The sequence below is a fragment of the Sus scrofa genome, chromosome 3 (genome assembly GCF_000003025.6).
Source record: "Sus scrofa isolate TJ Tabasco breed Duroc chromosome 3, Sscrofa11.1, whole genome shotgun sequence".
NCBI lineage: Eukaryota > Metazoa > Chordata > Mammalia > Artiodactyla > Suidae > Sus > Sus scrofa.
The window spans coordinates 46,137,557-46,159,435 of record NC_010445.4 but is presented as its reverse complement, the minus strand read 5'-3'; the positions used below and the strand labels follow the sequence as shown (position 1 = coordinate 46,159,435).

The 21,879-nt window shown below is 40.6% G+C and overlaps 1 protein-coding gene across 3 annotated transcripts in view; it reads right to left on the bottom strand.

Moving 5' to 3' along the window:
• The window catches only part of MRPS5 (mitochondrial ribosomal protein S5), a 31,838-nt gene extending 9,968 nt beyond the window's left edge, over window positions 1-21,870 (bottom strand). The window contains exons 1-9 of one of the 3 annotated variants that reach the window (XM_021087085.1): window positions 21,672-21,870; window positions 19,826-19,893; window positions 17,285-17,365; window positions 14,529-14,666; window positions 9,751-9,876; window positions 8,083-8,316; window positions 5,241-5,275; window positions 3,523-3,613; window positions 539-585 (exon numbers count right to left, since the gene is read on the bottom strand). In XM_021087085.1, the coding sequence (XP_020942744.1) occupies window positions 539-585; window positions 3,523-3,613; window positions 5,241-5,275; window positions 8,083-8,316; window positions 9,751-9,876; window positions 14,529-14,666; window positions 17,285-17,365; window positions 19,826-19,856 (783 nt within the window). In that variant the 5' untranslated portion in view covers window positions 19,857-19,893; window positions 21,672-21,870. Of the gene's footprint in view, window positions 1-538; window positions 586-3,522; window positions 3,614-5,240; window positions 5,276-8,082; window positions 8,317-9,750; window positions 9,877-14,528; window positions 14,667-17,284; window positions 17,366-17,862; window positions 18,116-19,825; window positions 19,894-21,671 lie in introns of those variants that run through there. The other 2 variants (XM_003124819.6, XM_021087084.1) reach the window with 2 other exon arrangements.

Here is a 21,879-nt window from a genome sequence, read left to right as displayed (position 1 = left end):
GCAACGAGGGATCCGAGCCACATCTGCGACCTATACCACAGCTCATGGCAACACCGGATCCTTAACCCAGTAAGCAAAGCCAGGGACCAAACCCACAACCTCATGGTTCCTAGTCAGATCTGTTAACCACTGAGCCATGATGGGAACTCCTCAAAAAATACCTTTTAAAAAATATTTTATTACAAAAAATTTCAAGTTTATACAAAATTTCACTATATACTTCGAAAAGCTAAGGATTTGATTTAAAAAAAACAAAAAAAAACCCAAACAAAATAATAATCTCTAATACCTTTTAACATTCTGTCAGTTTTGAAATTCTCCCTACTGTTTCATAATTTTGGTAAGCAGTCACAAATACTATAGAAATGAGACAAAAGAGTACAAGTACTTCTGAAACTGTTTTTTATGAGATAAATACACTTTGACAGTAAGCCTCAGGGGACAGTTCTTATTTTGATTTTATTTTTTTGTGGTTGCCATGGTGTCTAGCACATAGCTTACTGATCTTTTACCATTAATAAAGGAAAAATGTACATACTTTTCTGAAAGCATCTGCCCGTTCAGTGGCTTTCCCAATGGCAAAACCTTTAAAAGAAAAAGAAAAAATATGAAAAGGAGCATAAATTTGGCACATAATGTCCTTTACTACATTTTATATTTCAGCTCCTACAACATTTCCCAGGAGTTCATCTTTCTTCTGCCCACAGAAAACCTGCTGTACAAAACGAGTAAGAACGCATGAGGCTAGAAAGATCTGCTTCTCTATTTTGGGACATTTTGGAAACGTACCTGTGAAAGCAAAGGTTAGATGCATAACACTAACTTGTACAAATTTCTAGATAAAACTAAATATACTCAATAAGAATACTTTTAAAAAATCATGCTAAATTAGTAAGGTGAACAGTTTTGAAGATTTCTGAAACAGATTTAAAATAACCAAAAAAGTTGGGGGGAATACACACTTCTATAGAGTCAAACCAGGATTTCATTGGAACTTTCAAATGCAATTTAGATTTCAATTAGCCAGGAAATAAAATCAATGATTTTTGCGTTTATAAATACTTAACCCTGTGAAATGAGGTTTATCATAAGTCAGTGGAAATGTCTGCATTGTTTTCTATCACAATTATTTGGAAAAATGTATTTTGTTCTTGAATTACATACTGAAAAGTAACATAAGACAGTACTATTCCATGAGATATGCAAGACATCTGAGAATGATGTGGCAGAAGGGGCTTCAGATTACAATTCCAAACAAATGAATTAAACCATCTAAGTACTAGAGAAATGAATATATGAGTGAACGCATTCATAATCTTCTAATGAAGTCTTTCTAACAAGACACAAAAACAGAAATTAAAAAGACTGACAAACTTGCTATTTAAAGATTTAAAGCTTCTGTGGATTTAAAACTTTTGTGTGGGGAAAATTTGAAAACTCAAAGTCAAAACATATGACAGACAAAGGGCTAATGTCCTTGATTTACAAAGAGCTTATACCAATCAACAAGGCAAATAATCACCCAAGAGAATACAGGAGAACTAACACATCTCAAAAAGGAAATAAGGGCCATTAAACACATAAAATGCTGTCCAAACTCTCATAATTAAAGAAGTGTAGATCAAAACTAAGAGATATGTTTCACACTGTCACTTATTTATAATCAGCAAAGTCTGACTCTCTCCAGTGCTGACAAGGGTGTGACGGCGCAGGTAAACACAGACTGATACAGCCTTATGTTAACCCTGAGGCAGCAATTTTACCGTGAGAAATTTCCCCTATTGATATACTTTCAAAAGTACAACAAATGACATGTACAAGTAGCCCACTATTTTCATAAACAGTAAAAAAGTGGAAACAACATAAATATACAGCAATAGGAAAAGGTTACAAGAGTTGTGTTTGGGAACCTCCATATGCCACAGGTGCGGCCCTAAAAAAACAAACAAAAAAAAATTATGTTTATCCATACAGTGGAACACTATACAGTCAAGACAAAAAATGAAGGGGAATCCATTTACACTAATACATCAATCACTGGGTATAATACTAAGCAAGAAAAACCAGGTATAAAATCATGGATATAAATAATGTGATCCCTCTGTATAAATTCTTTTTAAGAGCTGTACAGTGATATCTGAACAAAGAATCTCTGGAAAGATACAAAAGTAAGAGTTAAGAGTGGCTTAGGTAGGAGTTCCCGTTGTGGCGCAGTGGTTAACGAATCCGACTAGGAACCACAAGGTTGCAGGTTCGATCCCTGGCCTTGTTCAGTGGGTTAAGGATCCGGTGTTGCCGTGAGCTGTGGTGTAGGTCGCAGACGCAGCTCAGATCCCGCATTGCTGTGGCTCTGGTGTAGGCCGGTGGCTACAGCTCCAATTGGACCCCTAGCCTGGGAACCTCCATATGCCGTGGGAGCGGCCCAAGAAAATGGCAAAAAAAAAAAAAGAGTGGCTTAGGTATTACTTGTTTTGAAAGTCTCAGTAAGGATTTAAACAGACAGTTTGCCAATTTTCTTTCCTTCACACACCCATGTATACATTTCAAAAACAGATGTTCACTATGGAAACTTTAAAGAAAAGTACCAGGAAGAAAATTTAAATGATTGGCAAACATACTGATTAAACATTTTTAATCTTTTCAGTGTGTATCTTTTCAATCCTTCCAGTTTTTTCTTTGCATATAAACATACTTTTTAAAAAATTGGGGAGTTCCCATCATGGCTCAGCAGTAACAAACCTGACTAGTATACATGAGGATGTGGGTTCGATCCCTGGCCCCACTCAGTGGGTTAAAAGATCTGGCATTGCCATAAACTGTGCTGTAGGTTGCAGCCGTGGCTTGGATCCCGTGTTGCCGTGGTGTAGGACGGTAGTTACAGCTTCAATTCAACCCCTAGCCTGGGAACTTCCACATGCGGTGGTGAGGCCCTAAAAAAGACTAAATGAATAAATAAATAATTGGGATTACATTATACAGTCTTTTATGAAGTGGGTTGTTTGTTTTTTGGCCACCTCCTTCCCAGGCCAGAGATCAAATCTGAGCTGCTGCTGCAACCTATACCACAGATGGAGCAATACAGAATCCTTAACCCACTGTGCCACAGCAGGAACTCCTGAAGTGGTTTTTTTTTTTTTTTATCTACCATTATTTTATAAGTAATTTTCCATAATTCTTTAATGGCTACAGAATTTACAATGTATGGCTATACTTCTTTTGTAACTGTGCCTCTACTGTTGAACATTTAGTGCCCCCCCCCAATGTTTCACTGTTATACACATAGTGTCTTAAGCCTTTTAAAATGTTTATTGTCCTCACAGGAAAGACAGATATAGGAAGATTTATTTTTTCTTTTCTCTCTAAGGGATTACATGGGCCTACCACAAGGTCTATAAGCTCCAAGCCACTAAAAGATTTCATTAGTAGAAAAAATCTGAACCCAGTGACTCTACAGCTGAGTCCAGGCCACACCTGTCCTCCACCTCCACACCAGCACCTCATGTATTACCACACCCCATTCACCTGCAGCTCCTTTGCCATTCCCCACAGCGACCAGGACACGGACTGATCTCTTTCTTCCCTCTTTTGCTGTCATATTGAAAACATTTCTCACCTAAAAGACAAAATGTTTCATAAATTTTAGACCTTACAAAAATTCTGAAGGAGGAAACTGGAGTGATCTCTTTCCACACACAGAGGTACACGTGGTGTACAGGCAGCTCATCCCTCAATTCCACGAGCATGAAAAGCAAACTTTCTCCAAAGGAAAGCTCCATCTGCACTGCTTTTTCAGGACTAAAATGAAAAAAAGATTTTCTCTTATTTCACGGTTTGAGATAACTTTTTTTTTTTTAATTTTTTGTCTTTTTGCCTTTTCTAGGGTCGCATCCTCGGCATATGGAAGTTCCCAGCCTAGGGGTCTAATTGGAACTGTAGCTGCCGGCCTACACCAGAGTCACAGCAATTCGGGATCCAAGCCGTGTCTGCAACCTACATCACAGCTCACGGCAATGCCGGATCCTTAACCCACTGAACAAGGCCAGGGATCGAACCCGTAACTTCATGGTTCCTAGTTGGATTCGTTAACCACTGAGCCACAACAGGAACTCCTGAGATAACTTTTAAAGAGACTTCAAGCTGTAAAGCACAATGCACTATTTTAATGAATGCACCATAAGAAAAAAAAAAAAGATGCTGATCAAACTTTAACATAGTCTATAACTGATTCTAAGACAAATCACAATATTGGGGATGCTAAAATATGAAAAAACATGCATCTTAGAAATGATAAAATGCAGTGTACAGAAATAATTAGTACAGGACTAGATCAAAGGGTTAGGCTCAACAGATAATAGAAAACTTGGAAATATCTGCATATTATGAACTACAGGATAATCTCCATTTTTTGCATATTTATAAATTTACCAAGAACAATGAAACTGTTAACTAAAAACTGCTTACATGGCAGCCCTTTCCCCATAAAATGAAGTTAAAGGAAAAGGGAGCTCCAGCCCACTCTTATGGATAATCTTACAGAAAGGAAGTAACCCAATTCTTCAAAGGAATCAACCCCCAAATCGTATAAGCTGGGACCCTAAGATATCAAATACTTACATTTTAAACTCTCTAATACAGCTGATATTGAAGAAACAATATGTACACTCAATCATACATTCTATAGACGATTATTCCATATGGCATCTAACACTGACAAAGTATGCAGCACTAGCTTGAAGGGAAGCTGGCTATTTAAGGAACTGCCCTGGAAAGAGTGATTAAAACTTACCTGATACAGGCTTCAGTTTCAGGGGCCTACAAGCAGGACAGCAGACCATTTCCCCATCAAGAGCTGGACATTCACAGTAACTCCACGCTTTGTACCCCTCCCCATGCTCCTCTCAATTGCTGCTCCCTGAACTGTCAGATACAGATGATTCAGGAAGAAACTGCTACTGTGACTGCTTTGCTTTGGGAAAGAGGAGGTTTAAATGTAATCTCCAAATTCTATTATCAACAATATCACTGAAGTTGCCTTGTCATGAGACCTCAGTTGGTAGCCTCCCAAAAGGGCAGCCAATATCAAGTAACAGAAATTAGTTTCTTTCTTTCAGAAAAAAAAAACAAAACAGAAAAAGTCCTGCATCAAAGGCTTTTCCTCCCTGTTCCTCTTGCCCTATCCCTACTCCACCCACCCCAGCCTCTCCAAAGGCTTAACTGGGTATTTAATTCAGCATGCCTACCTCAAGTATCCTGGTATCAAAATCATCATATGTTTCTGTGGGGAGAAAAGAAACAGGTATACTGATAAATGTGTCTATATGTATAATTAGTGTATGAAAGCTTTTTTTTTTTTTTTTTTTTTTTTGTCTTTTGTTGTCTTTTGTTGTTGTTGTTGTTGTTGCTATTTCTTGGGCCACTCCCGCGGCATATGGAGGTTCCCAGGCCAGGGGTTGAATCGGAGCTGTAGCCGCCAGCCTACGCCAGAGCCTCAGCAACGCAGGATACGAGCCACGTCTGCAACCTACACCACAGCTCACGGCAACGCCGGATCGTTAACCCACTGAGCAAGGGCAGGGACCGAACCCGCAACCTCATAGTTCCTAGTTGGATTCGTTAACCACTGCGCCACGACGGGAACTCCTGAAAGCATTTTTTAAGACAGGCACTATCACCAACTTTTTTGGGGGGTATATCCATGAGATATCTAAGTTTCCAGGCCAAGGACTGAATCCTGGCCACAGCTGAGACCTGCACCAAAGCTATGGCAATGCCTGTTCCCTTAACCCACTGAGCTGGGCTGGGCATTGAACGCACACCTCCACAGCAGCCTAAGCCCCTGCAGTCAGATCCTTAACCCACTGTGCCACATCAGGAACTCAATCGCCAGCTCTTAAGACCTCAATCACCAGCTCTTAATAAAGAATCTCAGATATTTTGGTGTCACTCCCCAGGCCATACCCTGTTCCTTCATCATCACCAGAAACTGTTCCACCTCTAAATTCATAAACCCGGCCCCCATCTCCCTGACTGCATCCTCTTACCCCTCCAGCTCTCACTCAGTGACTCAAAGATGATGGTTCTTGGACCTCCCAGCATCTCTAGACTCTTGACCCCTGTTCCCCTTACCATCACCCCTCTGCTCTTCCAGCCTATCCCATTAGGTCGAGATACCACAGTCCAACATTTCCACCAGGTCTTGCAAATGTCCTCAACTCCCTCACCTCTCCCTGTCTCCATCACACCATCCAGGAGAGAATCGGCACAGCTGTCTGGCCACACCTGACAAGCTGGGTGCTACTGGAGACGTCAAAGCAAGATACACAATAAAAATTCTTCGGGCCCCTAAGAATTCATGGTCTCCAACTCAGCTGAGTCCTCCCTGCTGCCTGGTGGCTTTCTGCATCCCTTGGTTAGGTCTTTCTCTACTCACCACAGCAGCCATTTCAAACGCTCTCTGTGTTCTTTTATTTTTTTAACTTTTTGCTCTAGAAATTTTATAATTATAGACAAAAATGGAACAGTAAAATGAATGCTTATGTACCATCAGCCAGCTGCAATGAATATCAACTCACAGTCAATCTTCTTTCACCTAAACTCTAACTCCTATTCCACTTGATAATTTTGAGGCCAGTCCCATACCCTACCTTGTCAACAAAATTATCAACCTATTCTGGCGGCCATGCTCATCAATGCCCTCATGTCCACCTCACAGACTCACTGAAACCTCAAGAGACCCAGCACTCAACACAGTCCCTGCCCCACCCCCACTTTCACACTAACAATACAGGCTCATCGACTCTGTCCTTTTTTCTATTAACAAGTACATTTATCTATACTCTAAATCTGGGCTCTCATTAGTGACTTAAGTTTATGCGTTTCTTCATTCTTTCAACTGAAGCGTTCTGCTCAGCCCTAAGCATGGTGGCCTTCGTCTCTCCATCTCAGCCCCTCCTCTCCTCTCCTCTTTAAGCCAAACTTGAGAAAGCAGCCCAGCTCTTGTCTACTTCATCTTCTATGCATTGACAAGAATAAATTTTTCAGATGATTTTTACTTTACGTAGGAAGTGGGGAGGGGGTGATTTTGTTTTCTAACTTAGTCTGATAAATATTATCAACTTTTTTTTTTTTGTCTCTTCTAGGGCTGCACCTGCACCACATGGAGGTTCCCAGGCCAGGGGTCCAAATGGAGCTATAGCCACCAGCCTACACCAGAGCCACAGCAACACAGGATCCAAGCCGTGTCTGCGACCTACACCACAGCTCATGGCAACGCTGGATCCTTAATCCACTGAGTGAGGCCAGGGGTCAAACCCACAACCTCATGGTTCCTAGTCGGATTCATTAACCACTGAGCCACGAAGGGAACTCTGATATTATCAATTTTTATTTCATGTGTATTTTATGAGCCTAACTAACAACTATCTGGTTTCACTTGTTATCAAAACAACACTCCCTGGAGTTCCGGTCATGGCACGGCACGGCAGAAACGAATCCAACTAGGAACCATGAGGTTGCAGGTTTAATCCCTGGCCTAGCTCAGGGGGTTAAGGACCTAGTGTTGCCATGAGCTGTGGTGTAGGTTGCACACCTGGCTCAGATCTAGTGTTGCTGTGGAGTAGGCCAGCAACTGCAGCTCCGATTTGACCCCTAGCCTGGGAACCTCCATATGCTGCAGGTGTGGCCCTTAAAAAAAAAAAAAAGAAAAGGAAAATAGCACTTCCAAGGCATGCTGTTCCCTACCTCATGACCAGGAGTGTTTGGGAAACTGCATCCTATATGTGACTTCTATAGATCCAGAATCCACACCACCACATTCAAAGGCTCTGAGAAGCCACACAATAAAGATACCAGAACCCAGTGCTTTGCATTCTGTTTGTAGAAGACTTCTTGGTCTATAGGCCTCTACTATTCCATAAAATACAGCTGGGTAATAATAGGAAGTTATTTAAATGATGCTCAAATACTTTGGGGGGGCAGGGGGAAGACAATCTAAAGAGATGAGTGAATGAAATGATATTTAAGAATTCCAGAAACAGGAAGACCCTCTCTGTCACAATGGTAAGCAAAACCAGGATCTGCTACCTCCATTGGGACCAGGATCCGGGGGACCAAGACTGACGCCTCCCCATGTGTTTCCACTCCATCCTCGCTCCCGTTTAACCTTCATCTTCCTCCTCCGGTCCCACTCTTCTCTCTGCTGGACCATATCGGCCTCCACCTTTTCCTGGTCTTCCTTGCTCCTCTGGGCAATGGTCTGTACAGCACCATTTCTCATAAGAGGGATATTCAGACCAGGCCAGAGGAAGCCATGACGTCCTAAAGATTTAAAAATATACACAAATAAGACTTCGTACAAAGCACTTAATTCTTGAGTGTTAAAATACTAAGCAATGGGTAAATGGATAATGATACTACTAGTGGGAGTTTAAACTAACATAATCACTTTACAGCTCACTTGGCACTATCTATTAAAATTTTAAATGTACCTACCCTAACAGCTAGTAATTTCACTTCATAGAAAAACACTCCCATACAGACGTGAGGCATATGTGTGCTTGGACAAGGATGCCCATGGAAGGGTTATTTGTAAAGAAAAAAATGGAAACAATCCAAATGTCCAGCACTGTTGGAACGGTTAAATGAACTATGGTACATCCACCCTATGAAATACTCTGCACTAAATGAAAGAATGAAGCACTCTATGGGTTCTGAAATGGAACTACTTCCAAGATCTACTATTGAGTAAAAAAAAGCAAATTATAAGACAATATGTACATACGGTATAATCTAATTATTTCTAAAAAGAAAATATATATTCCTTTCAGGGTGTTTATGTATACAAAAGCACCAGAATGTCAGAAGGTAACACATCGAAATGAGATCAGTGGTTTCCTTAGGGAAGGCAACTGGGATTGGGGAAAACAGACGGGCATCAGGGGGACTTTAGGTTTCTCTACAGTCTCTGAATATTTTTACTGAGAAAGTATACATGCATGATTGTTATTAAGTTTTTAAAAGTGTTATATAATAAAATAAAATACAAGATAAGTCATAAAGAAAAACACCCAAGCAGATACGCAAGAGCTACGAGTATAGTGAAAGGTGTTTATGCCTGAAAGGCTATTACTATCAAAGATAATTTGTCAGCAACCAGAGTACAAATTCAAGTACACTACACTATTTACATTCTTTAAAAAACACAAATATAAACAATCACATGTTCTAGGAGTTGGCAAAGTAAGGCCCACAGTCCAAATCCAGCCCATCACTTATTTTTGTTCTTCTGTCTTACTGGAACACAGCTATGCCCATTCGGTTATGTATCATCTATGACTGTTCCTGTGTTACAACAGCAGAGCTGAACAGTTGTAACAGAGACCTTGTGGCTAACAAAGCTGACAAAATATTTGCTCACTGGCCCTCTGCCGAGAAAGTTGGCCAGTTCTCCAGTTATTCCATCTCCTACCACTGAATTGTAAGTTCTTTGAGGGCAGGGACTTTTGCAGCAGATGCCACACAAGGGCACTTAAGGTTTTTTGAATGAATAACCAAGTGAATGAATCCTTTACTACAGGATTTTGTTTCCCCTCAATCTTAGGGCAATAAGCCATTTGGTTGGACTCTAAAACCCCAGATCCTAGTCCCCTTCATTAGAAATGTTTTAATGCTTCCAGTTTGTAAAATATCTATAAAACTAGGGGGAAAAAATCTTAGAAAGTACATTAGGCTGTTTTTTATAAATAAATTTACCTTCACCAATGATCTGACCCCTGTTCAAATCCTTTCTTCTCTTTTTCTTAGTTCTTTTGCCTCTTCCTTTTCTTGCTCCAGCACCACTCTCTGCTAAAGCACCTTTCCATAGCTCATCTGCTGTCACTGTAGAGAAATAGGTTTTAAATTTTTATTTAAGCAATGATCTATGGTCTATTGATTTATTTCTGTTGAATAAAAACAGCCAGAAGTCAGGTTCACTTGTATCATTACGGAATGAAAGGAAAATTAAAACATTCTTTGTTCATGTCACGTGGTTACACCTGAAAAGCCTGAGAGGAGGCGTGTCTGCTCCTTTCACAGAGTATGGCCTTCTGCGCAAAGGACAACCAATATTCAGATCCCATTTGCTTTCCAGTAGACTCATTTCCCAGACATTTTATCAACTATGTTAGAGGTCTCTTCCCTGACCTCTTGCCTCCATTATAACTATTGAGATAATCAATAACTAGCCTGGGTAAAAATAGGTCTCTTAGCCCAAAGAACCAACACTGCAATTTGAACCCATAAATCTTAATAATTTGGATTGTTTGCTCTATTCTGTAAATACCTAAACATCTCTGTATATCCTTCAAAATGAGATGCTCAAATTCATCTTCAATTCTAATTAAAGGCTAACCAATACCTGGGAAAGAATGAGTAGGTTAAGGGTCTGAGAGTTAATACTTACATGTGCATGTGGTATATTCTTAAATCATGGTTGTCTTTTATTTTATGTACAGACCTTGATACTGCTAATTTACTTCCATTCATGAATTTACTGGATCCCCAGATTCTTCTTCTATCATATATTTCAATCAGTATTTTCCCCTTTGTACTTGTGGAATATTCAGATTCTTTACTTTTTTTTGCAGCTGTGCTTGCAGCATGCAAAAATTCCTAGGCTAGGGACAAAACCCACACCATAGTAGCAACCCAAGTTGCTGCAGTGACAACACTAGATCCTTAACCCACAGAGAACTCCCAGATTTACTTTTGATCACTTCTAAATATGACTGGTGTAGCTACATCATTTATTTGATTTAAATTGTCTTCACAAGGACTTCCACCTTTCATAATACCACAAATTGATTTTAGGACCATGGACCATTACCAATTTATTTAATAAAGAATCAGAGCCACATTGTTGTAGTAGTCAAAAATCTAAGCTACATATATTTATATGCCTGAAACACTAAACATATTAGAAGTCAAATGAGTATCTTCATTCTCCTTCTCTTATGAGTCTTAGGGTTTAAAAGTCCTACCTGCTTGCTTCCCAAAAGGCCTTACATCTTGATCCTTTGGGTAGGTAACATGAAAATGGAAAAATGTTTTGGATTTGTAATATTTTTAGTGCTTTTTACCTGTACATTTCAAAATACACACATATTATTACAGTTGATCTTCAAAACTGAAGCTCAGAGAAGTAAGCAAGCTTCTACATCACACATTGCTTTTCATATCAGAACAAAGCGTTAACAGCTCAAACTTTAGATTTACAAGGATTCATTTACAAGAACCACACTAAAGACTGATTTTCTCTAATTGCTTTATGCATCATTTTTTAAATGATGGTGTCTATAAATGCCAGTGAAAACTTGAAAGTTCACAGTGAAAGCACTTTCAATAGAGGCATAAAGGTCCATCAATCATAGCTTTTCTTAGAATCAGAATAAGCAAATCTCTCATTAAGACTAAAAGGGATTAGATTTTAAAAGGAACTTGATATTAAGAAAAAGACATAAAAGACTAAAGAGTTTAGTTTGTTTTTTTATGTATGAGTACAATAAAATTAACTACATTTGAAAAATACAGAAACTCATATGTCAACTTTTGAATGCCATTATGCTATTAAAAGTGGTTTTAGTCTTTGTCCAGATTATAAGAGAAATTGCTATTTTTTTAAACTAGAAAATGAAGACATATGAAGAATATATATATATATGTATATACTTTTTTTTTTTTGGTCACCGCACGGCATATGGAGCTCCCAGACGAGGGATCAGATCCAAGCCACAGTCTCAACCTAAGCCGCAGCTGCAGCAATGCTGGATCCTAAACCCACTGTGCCAGGCCCAGGATCAAACCCATGTTTCAGGACACCACCAATCCTGTTGCACCAAAGCAGGAGCTCCTGAAGAATGCTTTCTAAAAAATCCCATCACCACTGTTAGATCAGATGTATTTATTTTTCTTTATTTATGTATGTACACATAAATATATATGTATATATTGTTTTATTTAAACAAAATTGAAATTATATGTATATACAATTGCATATCTTGTTTTTATTTAACTTAACACATTACACTGTGAGCCTTATCTCAAATTCCTGATTATTATTCAGAGACGTAATATTAAATGGCTACAAGTTGAATTAAGTTGTTTTGACATAGATTTTACTACTTTAATATCAAGACATACTGGTCTAAGATTCTAATTAACTTAAAATGCTATTTAGAATAGATTTACTATTATTTTAACTTTTTCTTTCATTTTCTGGAAGTGCATAGGTTAATATATATATCTGTTAACTCTTGTGGTTATACAAAATAAAGTTCATGTCTACACACATACCCACAATCCACTATTGCATCCAACTTGATATACTAAGCTATTTCTCTCTTAATCATGCAAAGTAGCATTGCTTACTAATTTGCATCAAAGGGATTTAAATGGTACACCCTCTATGGCAGAGGGACAGATTTACAAGTACAATGTTAAATATTCTTATGAAATCATAATGAGGTTTGAAAAATTGGTTTTGTTTTTTGTTTTCAATTTCTTGGGGGAGATTTAGAAAATCAAAAACCATTTCCTACTGAAACAACAAACACTAGTCCCATGATGCTTTCAACTGAGTTCATTCCCGCTTGACTTGGGAGCAATAAATTCATAAGGGTACAGAGTCCTATGACTGAGTGAAAAGAAAGGCTAGTGGAGACTCGGAGGCAGGTGGAGGACAACAGTGCAGGGACCAGGGTCTCAGAGGGCAAGGGGCACCGCTAGAACACAAAGAGAGAGAAAAAGCCTTCTAGGGCAGGGAAAAGACTATTTTTTAAAAGGCTTGTAAGTCTGATATATGCCCTAAAGTATACAAAGTCAGCTCCTAGAAAACAGTGGGACCAGGGGCACCAAGGAAGAGGCTAACAGCTTCAACTCTACCCACCTCTCTTTTTGCACCAAAAGCCACAGATACAAGCAAGCCTGTATTACTTGCAATCCCCCATCATCTGGTCCTCTTTTCTGTAATAAGCGAGCACTACAAGACTTTCAAATTAAAGTGATCTGTACTCACACCATGACACATGCTACAGTTACAACAATGCACAGGAGAAGCCCGTATGCAGACACGGGAAAACACACAGCCCACTGCTGCCTGAAAAAAGTGGCAAACCGAGGATTTTAGGGTGGTAGGATTACAGGTGGTTTTTTTCTTTTTGATTCTGTATTTACCAAATAGTCTAAAATGAATTGGCTTTATTATCCTAATTTCTTTTAATGTGCCTAACACTAAATTGTGGATTCAGCCTCCATTTATTACAAGCTAATTTCAGTTCAGATTGGACTCTTTCAAATACTATTAGGAGTAGCATTAGCAAAACAACATCTACTTAAAATGTACTTTTCAGGTTAGCCCCATGTCCTCAACTAAAGTGCAACTGAGAACAGACTTTGAGTATACTCGTGGTGTGAATCTAAATCGCAGGGATTTGGGCCACAATTCAATACTCTTTAGACCTCTTGGGCCTGAAATGAAGGTATTTTAAGTAAAGCAGCACTCCCAAAAGTATAGTACAAATACAATTGGTAGCATGTGAGGTAATTCTAGGAGGTACATGAAGGAACATTTTTATTTCAATAGTACAGGCATACCTCAGAGACATTGGGAGTCTGGTTCCAGATGACTGCAACAAAGTGAGTATCAAAATAAAGTGAATCACATTAATTTTTTGGTTTCCCAGTGTATATAAAACCTATGTTTACACTATATGGTAGTCTTAAGTGTGCAAGAGCATTATGTTTAAGAAACAATGTACATGCCTTAATTTAAAAACACTTTATTGCTAAAACATGCTGACCTTCAGTCAGTCATAACAGTAACATCAAAGATCACTGATCACAGATCATCCCAACAAATACAACAATAATGGAAAAATTTTAAATATTGTGAGATTACCAAAATGTGACACAGACACAAAGTGAGCAAATGCTGTTGGGAAAAAATGGTGTAGATTTGCTGGACACAAAAGTGTCACAAACCTTAAATCTGTAAAATAAAAAATATAGTATCCAAGAGTTCCTGTTGTGGCCCAGTGGTTAAGGACCTGACATATCTGTGAGGATGCGGGTTTGATCCCTGGCCTCACTCAGTGGGTTAAGGATCTAGCATTACCACAGCTGAGGTGTAGATCACAGATGCAGCTTGGATCTGGTGTTGCTCTTGCTGTGGTGTAGGCTGGCAGCTGCAGCTCCAATGCAACCCCTAATCCAGGAACTTCCACACGTTGTAGGTATGGCCGTAAAAAGGGAAAAAAATATTTCTTTATATTCTACATATAAACCTATATATGGATCTATATATGGATGGTATCCACAAAGTGCAATAAAACGAGGTATGTCTGTACTTCATATACATATATGTCTGTACATCATATACAAATCTCTAAAGTATTTATTCACTTAGGAGAAAAAAGAAAAAGAAAAATTAAGATACAAAACACCTACTATTTTCCTATTTTATGAAATGGGAAGTTTGTGGCCAGTCTACATACATTTAGTGAAGAAACTATAGGATCTGTACTGTTGGCCCATCCAGTTACTGGGAGAAGAAATACTGCATTGTGTCTGAAGTGCACAAGCCAAGCTGGTAAAATGATGGTTGTCTCTGGTTCCTGGAGGTGACAAAGGGCCTGCAGGTAGATGGAATAAAACTATGTTAGATGCACTATGCCTATGAAGAAACATTGTCAACACCAAGTAATTAACTATTACTAATTAAAATAAGCCACTAAAATTCTGAACTTTTAGGAAGCATATTTTGAGGACAGTCTTTCTTTGAAAAAAAAAACAAAACTTGTGGAGGCTGACTCAGATGACACAGTGAAGTTTATTAGTTCATTTAGTGAATTATTCAATTAAAAATAAATAGAAAATACTGGCTTTTCATTTTAAATAAATTCAGGTCTTCAATAATCATTCCAAATCCCATTATGTTAGACACATTTTAGCTTTTCTTGTGTGCCACATGGTAGGTCTGTATTTTAGCTTTTCTTGTATCCTCCTCAGTCTTCAACAAAATATCTAATGCACATGAATTTATTCTTACAGTTTAGTACTGCAATCCTTCATATACTTTAAGAGCCTAACAATCACTACCATCAGATTTAGAATTCTTTAATCCTTTTCAAAAGATCAAAATACTACTCATAGCTAATAATGTTAGCCTAAAAAGGTCCAACTGTCAAAAGCAGAAAGAAATCAGCTTCAGAGTTTAGAAATAATCTTTTTTAATGTGCTGTTGCTACAAGCTTTAGAAAAATAGTGCAATGAAAATAAAGCAATTTTTAAAAAGACAAGGCAATTATTAACTCTACGATAAAGAAAAAACAAGGCAATCATTAACACTAGCAGATATGTAATGAGAGAATACAGTTGACCCTTAAACAATGTGGGGGTGAGCAGCTGAAAATCCCACCAGCAGAAAATCCATGTCTAATATAGTCGGCCTTCTCCAGCTGACCACTCTCTATTATCCTTGGATTCAACCAATCTTGGATCATGTAGTATAGCAGTACACATTTATTGAAAAAAATACAGGTATAAGTGGACCTGTGCAGTTCAAACCCATGTTGGTCAAGGGTCAACTACTACCTAGCTCCGCTGTAAAGAACATATACATAACCTTAATAATCAAAACACTGCCTATAGATTCCATCAAAATTGTGCTTATGACTATGTTCAGAAAAAGCAGGGATGATGGTATAAGAGTTAAATCTTCAACTAGTGTAACAATGTTAGCTGAGAAATAAACAATATATGCTATCGGTTTAGAAATATAACCAGAAGAAAACTAAAAAATAAAGTGTCACTGGAAGATGAGAAGGCATAGGAAAGGGAACGAGTCTTAAGATAGAAGCCTTTTAGTATTCTTTGGAAGTACAATATTTTAAGACAATAATCTTCAAAGTATAAAACAAAGTATCTCTGTTTTATAAATGAGGAAACTGAGGGTCCAAGGGGTGTCACTTGTCCTTGGTTGTAAAGGCAGAAAGGAGAAGAGCTGAGAACAGTGCTGTCACTCCACCAGTCAGCACTCTCCCCCCCGCCCTCCAGGGCCTTCTTCAGGGCTCTCCCCTCAGCCAAGAGTGCTCCTCTCTGGCCTTCCTCAGGAAGCCTTTTCTAGGCCCCACATCAGCCCAGGCTGGGGGCACTGCCTGGCTCACAGTACAAGGCAGAGCAGGTAGTTTACGACTGAATCACCCAAACAACAAATAAGCAAAGGCAGGAGTTCCCGTCGTGGTGCAGTGGTTAACGAATCCGACTAGGAACCATGAGGTTGCGGGTTCGGTCCCTGCCCTTGCTCAGTGGGTTAACGATCCAGCGTTGCCATGAGCTGTGGTGCAGGCTGCAGACGCGGCTCGGATCCCACGTTGCTATGGCTCTGGCGTAGGCCGGTGGCTACAGCTCCGATTCAACCCCTAGCCTGGGAACCTCCATATGCCGTGGAAGCGGCCCAAGAGATAGCAACAAAAAAGACAAAAAAAAAAAAAAAGCAAAGGCAGGAAGAGCCAGGCCCTCCTAATCCCTCTGCTGGACCACTCATGTCAAAGGCATCTCGGCAAGAGAGTTAACAAGATGAACAGAGTAGGACTAAAAGTAAAACCCAGCAAGGAGAGGTCCAGAGACTCAAGCTCACAATGAGATTTGATTCTGCCCAAAACCAGAAACCATGTTGGAAAGGGAAGATTTGATTGAACACAAGCACAGCACAGGCTCAGCAAGTGCTGCCTTCCTTCCTTCCTGGAAAGTAACTGAAGAGAGGGCTCTGCACTGTCAGGTAGAAGCCAAAGACCTTCTACAAAGACTGTGTTGGCTCTGCACTGTCAGGTAGAAGCCAAAGACCTTCTACAAAGACTGTGTTTCATGGAAGCATCACATCATCCAAGACAGCTCAGGACCTAGTCCTGCCATTACTGGCTGTGTAACCTTGAGCAAGTCACTTAGCCTCTGAGACTCACTTCATCATCTGTAAAATGGGACTAACAACTAACTCCCTCATAAAAACCAGTGTGAGAATTAGCCAAGATAACATACTACTAACCTGACACACAGTAATTACTTAATAAATTGTAGCCACTATTTATTAAAGCCTTGAACTACAACAATTGTAATCATTAAAAACTTGAAAAATACTCTTTAGAGCTTGTGCATTTCTATTATGAGGAAGTAACTTCGTTCATTTACATTTTTGAAAACTACGTACTCTAACACTAGATCTTATAAGAAAAGGTAGAGAAATTAAACTCACCATTGCTGGGAAAAGTCTTCGATGTCAAAATGGAAGCCGCTGGAAAGGTGTTTAAGTAAAGCTGCCTGGACCATAAATTACCTGTAAATCAAAAAAAAAAAAAAAAATTAAGATACATTTCCACATGAAAAGGAACACTTTTAATACCTAAAGAATAGTACTATCTATAGAAAAAAAGTACCAAGAGAATTTCTCCATGACTACCTGCCCAAGTAGATAACATCATATCTTTTTACATCTGAGCAGCTGCCAAGCCCGATAAATTCCTCAAATATCTATCCACCTATCAGCTGCATCCTCTCCTCCAGTCTCACGGCCCCTCCTGGTTCATGCACCATTCCTCAGTCACATGCTGACCACAGTCTCACTGTCTCCAGTCTCTCTCCCTCTAATTCACATCTGCGGTCACACAGGCCTCTCTAAAACTACAGGTCTGGTCACCTCACAGCCCAGATATGTAATTCTTTGGACCCCTGTGGTCTGCAGGACAAAAGTCAAAACTCCTCAGCATGGCCTTCAGGGCTGCGGACTTGGCCTGAACCTTCCACATCAGCCTTATCTCCGCCACTCTCCCTTACCCCACTCTGGCCACAGCAGACTCGCAGTCAGTCTTGAACTTTTGAATCCTTCTGCGTGTCTCTGACAGGTTCTCCCCATTTGCCTGAAACACCACCTCCTGGTGAAGGCACCCTAATTCCCACAGCACTCCATTCGCCTCTCTCGTCTGGAGCCTGGCAGCACCAGCTGTAACCGGACCGTGCCACTTCACAGAACAGTGCTGCAGAACAGGCTCCGACAGAATTCACTGGCAACTGATTTCTGAAAAGGGTGCTGAGAAAAATCAATGGGGAAAGAATAATCCTTTCAACAAATGGTGCTGAGACAAGTGAGCATCTCCATATAAAAGTATGGAGTTGGAACCCTACTTATACTATGTACAAAAATAAACTCAAAATAGATCTAAAGGTAAGAGCAAAAATGATAAAACCTTAAGAGTAAAAAATAAGGATAGGAGTTCCCGTCGTGGCGCAGTGGTTAACGAATCCGACTAGGAACCATGAGGTTGCGGGTTCGGTCCCTGCCCTTGCTCAGTGGGTTAACGATCCGGCGTTGCCGTGAGCTGTGGTGTAGGTTGCAGACGCGGCTCGGATCCCGCGTTGCTGTGGCTCTGGCGTAGGCTGGCAGCTACAGCTCCGATTCAACCCCTGGCCTGGGAACCTCCATATGCCGGGGGAGCAGCCCAAGAAATAGCAACAACAACAACACAAAAAGACAAAAACAAAACAAAACAAAAAAAAAACAACAACAACAAAAAAAAATAAGGATAAATAATCATGACGTTGGATTTGAGAATGGTTTCATAGGTATGGCACTAAAAACATAAGCAACAAAAAGAAAAAACAGATTAATCAGATTTCATTTGAATTTAAAAATTTGTGCTTCAACAACACTCAAAAAAAAAATGAAAAAACACACAGATTTAGAGAAAATTTTTGCAAATCATTTCTCTAACAAGGGACCTCTATCTAGACTATATATAAGAACACTTATAATTCAACTAATAAAAAGACAACCCAGGAGTTCCCTAATCTGACCAGTATCCATGAAGACACAGGTTGAATCCCTGGCTTCGCCTAGTGGGTTAAGGATCTGGCGTTGCTATGAGCTGTGGTGTAGGTCACAGATGCAGCTCAAATCTGGCTGTTGCTGTGGAGCTGCGGCTACAACTCCGATTCAACCCCTAGCCTCGGAACCTCCATATGCTACAGGTGAGGCCCTAAAAAGACAGACAACCCAATTTAAAACAGATAAAGATTGGAATGGACATTTCTCCAAAGAACATATAGAAATGGCCAATAAGCACCAAAAAAAGACATTCATTAGCAAGGAAATGAAAATCAAAACCAGGAGTTCCCGTCGTGGCGCAGTGGTTAACAAATCCGACTAGGAACCATGAGGTTGCGGGTTCGGTCCCTGCCCTTGCTCAGTGGGTTAACGATCCGGCATTGCCGTGAGCTGTGGTGTAGGTCGCAGACGCGGCTCGGATCCCGTGTTGCTGTGGCTCTGGCGTAGGCCGGTGGCTACAGCTCCGATTCAGCCCCTAGCCTGGGAACCTCCATATGCCGCGGGAGCGGCCCAAGAAATAGCAACAACAACAACAACAAAAAGACAAAAGACAAAAAAAAAAAAAGAAAATCAAAACCACAAATTGATACCACTTCACACCCACTAGGATGACTGTTGCTAAAGACAGAAAATAACTAGTGTTGAAGAGGAGCCTCATGCTGGTGGGAATGCAGCTACTTTAGAGAACAGTCTAGCAGTTCCTCAAAAAGTGAAACATAGAATTACCATTTGATCTAGCAATTCTACTACCAGGCATATACATAAGAGAAATGAAAATGTATGTACACACAAAAACATTGCACACTAATATTTATAGCAGCATTATGGCACAATAGCAAAAAGATGGAGAGAACCCAAATGCTCAACTTGGGAGTTCTCTGATGGCCTAGTGGGTTGAATCTCCTGCTTTCTCACCACTGTGGCTCTGGTCGCCTCTGTGCAGCATAGGTTCAATCCCTGGCTCAGGAATTCCCACCTACTGCCTGTGTGGCAAAAAAGGAAACAAACAAATGCTCAACTGATGAGATGAACAAAATGTGGTGTATATACACAACAAAATATTCAGCCATAAAAAGGAATTAAGCACTGATACATGCTACAATGCGGATGAATCTGGAAAACATTATGTTAAGTGAAAGAAGTCAAAAAAGACCACATATTATATGATTCCATTTATATGGACTATCCTGAACATGCAAACCATAGAGATAGAAAGTAGATTAGCGGTTGCCAAGGGCTAAGGGCAATGGGGATCTGAGGGTGGGGGGTAAGAGCTACAGGGTTTCTTTTAGGGGTGATGGAAATGTTCTAAAATTGATTGTGGTGACTGTTGCATAGCTCTGAATATATTAAAATCCATTGAACTGTATATTTTAAGAAGGTGAACTGCATGTAACGTAAATTACATCCCAATAAAGCTGCTACCAAAATAAAAGTTTATACACTAGAAAAAGAAAAAACGAAAAAAAGTGGAGTTCCCGTCGTGGCGCAGTGGTTAACGAATCCGACTAGGAACCATGAGGTTGCGGGTTCGGTCCCTGCCCTTGCTCAGTGGGTTAACGATCCGGCATTGCCGTGAGCTGTGGTGTAGGTTGCAGACGCGGCTCGGATCCCGAGTTGCTGTGGCTCTGGTGTAGGCCGGTGGCTACAGCTCCGATTCAACCCCTAGCCTGGGAACCTCCATATGCCGCGGGAGGCTGCCCAAGAAATAGCAACAACAACAACAAAAAGACAAAAGACAAAAGACAAAAAAAAAAAAAAAAAAAAAAGGAAAAAACGAAAAAGAAACAAGCTCTGGAGCCAGGTGATGTGGGCACAAAAACTTGGCACTCTCCCAGCCTACCCTTGGACAAGTTTCTCAATTTCTGCGTGCCTTAATTCCCTCATGTATAAAACGGGAATAATAAAGGCATCTATCTCATAAAGACAAATGTGAAGATGAAGTAAGGAAAAAAGCAGAGTTTAAGACAGTCCCTGGCAAACATAAGAGCTCAGGAAAGAAAGCTACAAATACTAGGTGCTATTTGAACGGGGCTTTGGAAAAGGAGGAGGTGGTCAGAGACGAAGAAAAGTAAAGAAAGTTCAGATCGGTTTCCGACAAATGATTTCAGTGTCAAGTTTCCCAACAAAATGAATTTCAAAAAAGTATTTTTCGACTTTTAGAGATATTTGGATTTCGAGACTACGAATGCTGGATTGTGGGTTTACAATAATACAAAGCGAATAGAGAGGGTCAAGTCAACCAAGTGGTTTCTAAAAGTAAACATCAGGCTAGAGGATAGCAGATTGCCCTTCCTCGGGCTGCAAACAACCATAAAAAGGTGGGGAAAACGGTAAGAGCAAAACTACTGATACCAATCCTATCTGACTCAAGCTGGAGGATGGTCTCCCTCTTTAGAGCTTAGCTAGCTGCTATCTCCCTTGAACATCAAATGAACCTTTGGATCGTGCCCGCGCAGAAGGCGATGCTTGCATGCCACTTCCCTGCCCCTCTTAGCCGAGCAGGCACGAGCAGTCTGGTGAACTAAGGGTCCTTGGACTGATCCCAGGCCACTGTCACTTTACAGACCCGGGCCCTGAGACCCAGAGAGGGCGCGAGCGCGTGCAAGGTCACACCGCAGATGCAGGCAGGACGGAATCTGGCGTGAGGAGTCGGGGGTTGCGGATTCTGGTTTCTTCCCGCCGGGCGTCTGCAGGCCCCGGGCGGGCCCCCAGCTCCCGCTCGGCCCAGAATGCCTGTTCCCAGCCTCCCGAATCTCACCTGCCGACGCGCCAAACAGCCCGGGGAAGAACCCCGCGGCGCGCACCGCCGCCGCCATGATGGAGGTCCACCAACTTCTCCTCCGGGCAGCCTGTCCCAGCGCCTGACGCGATTGCTCCTCGTCCAACGGTGGGCCTCGGACCTCAAGGGAACTCCGGAGGCCTGGGGGCCGTGCCGCAGCACAGGCCGGAGTGAGATGGTTGTTGGT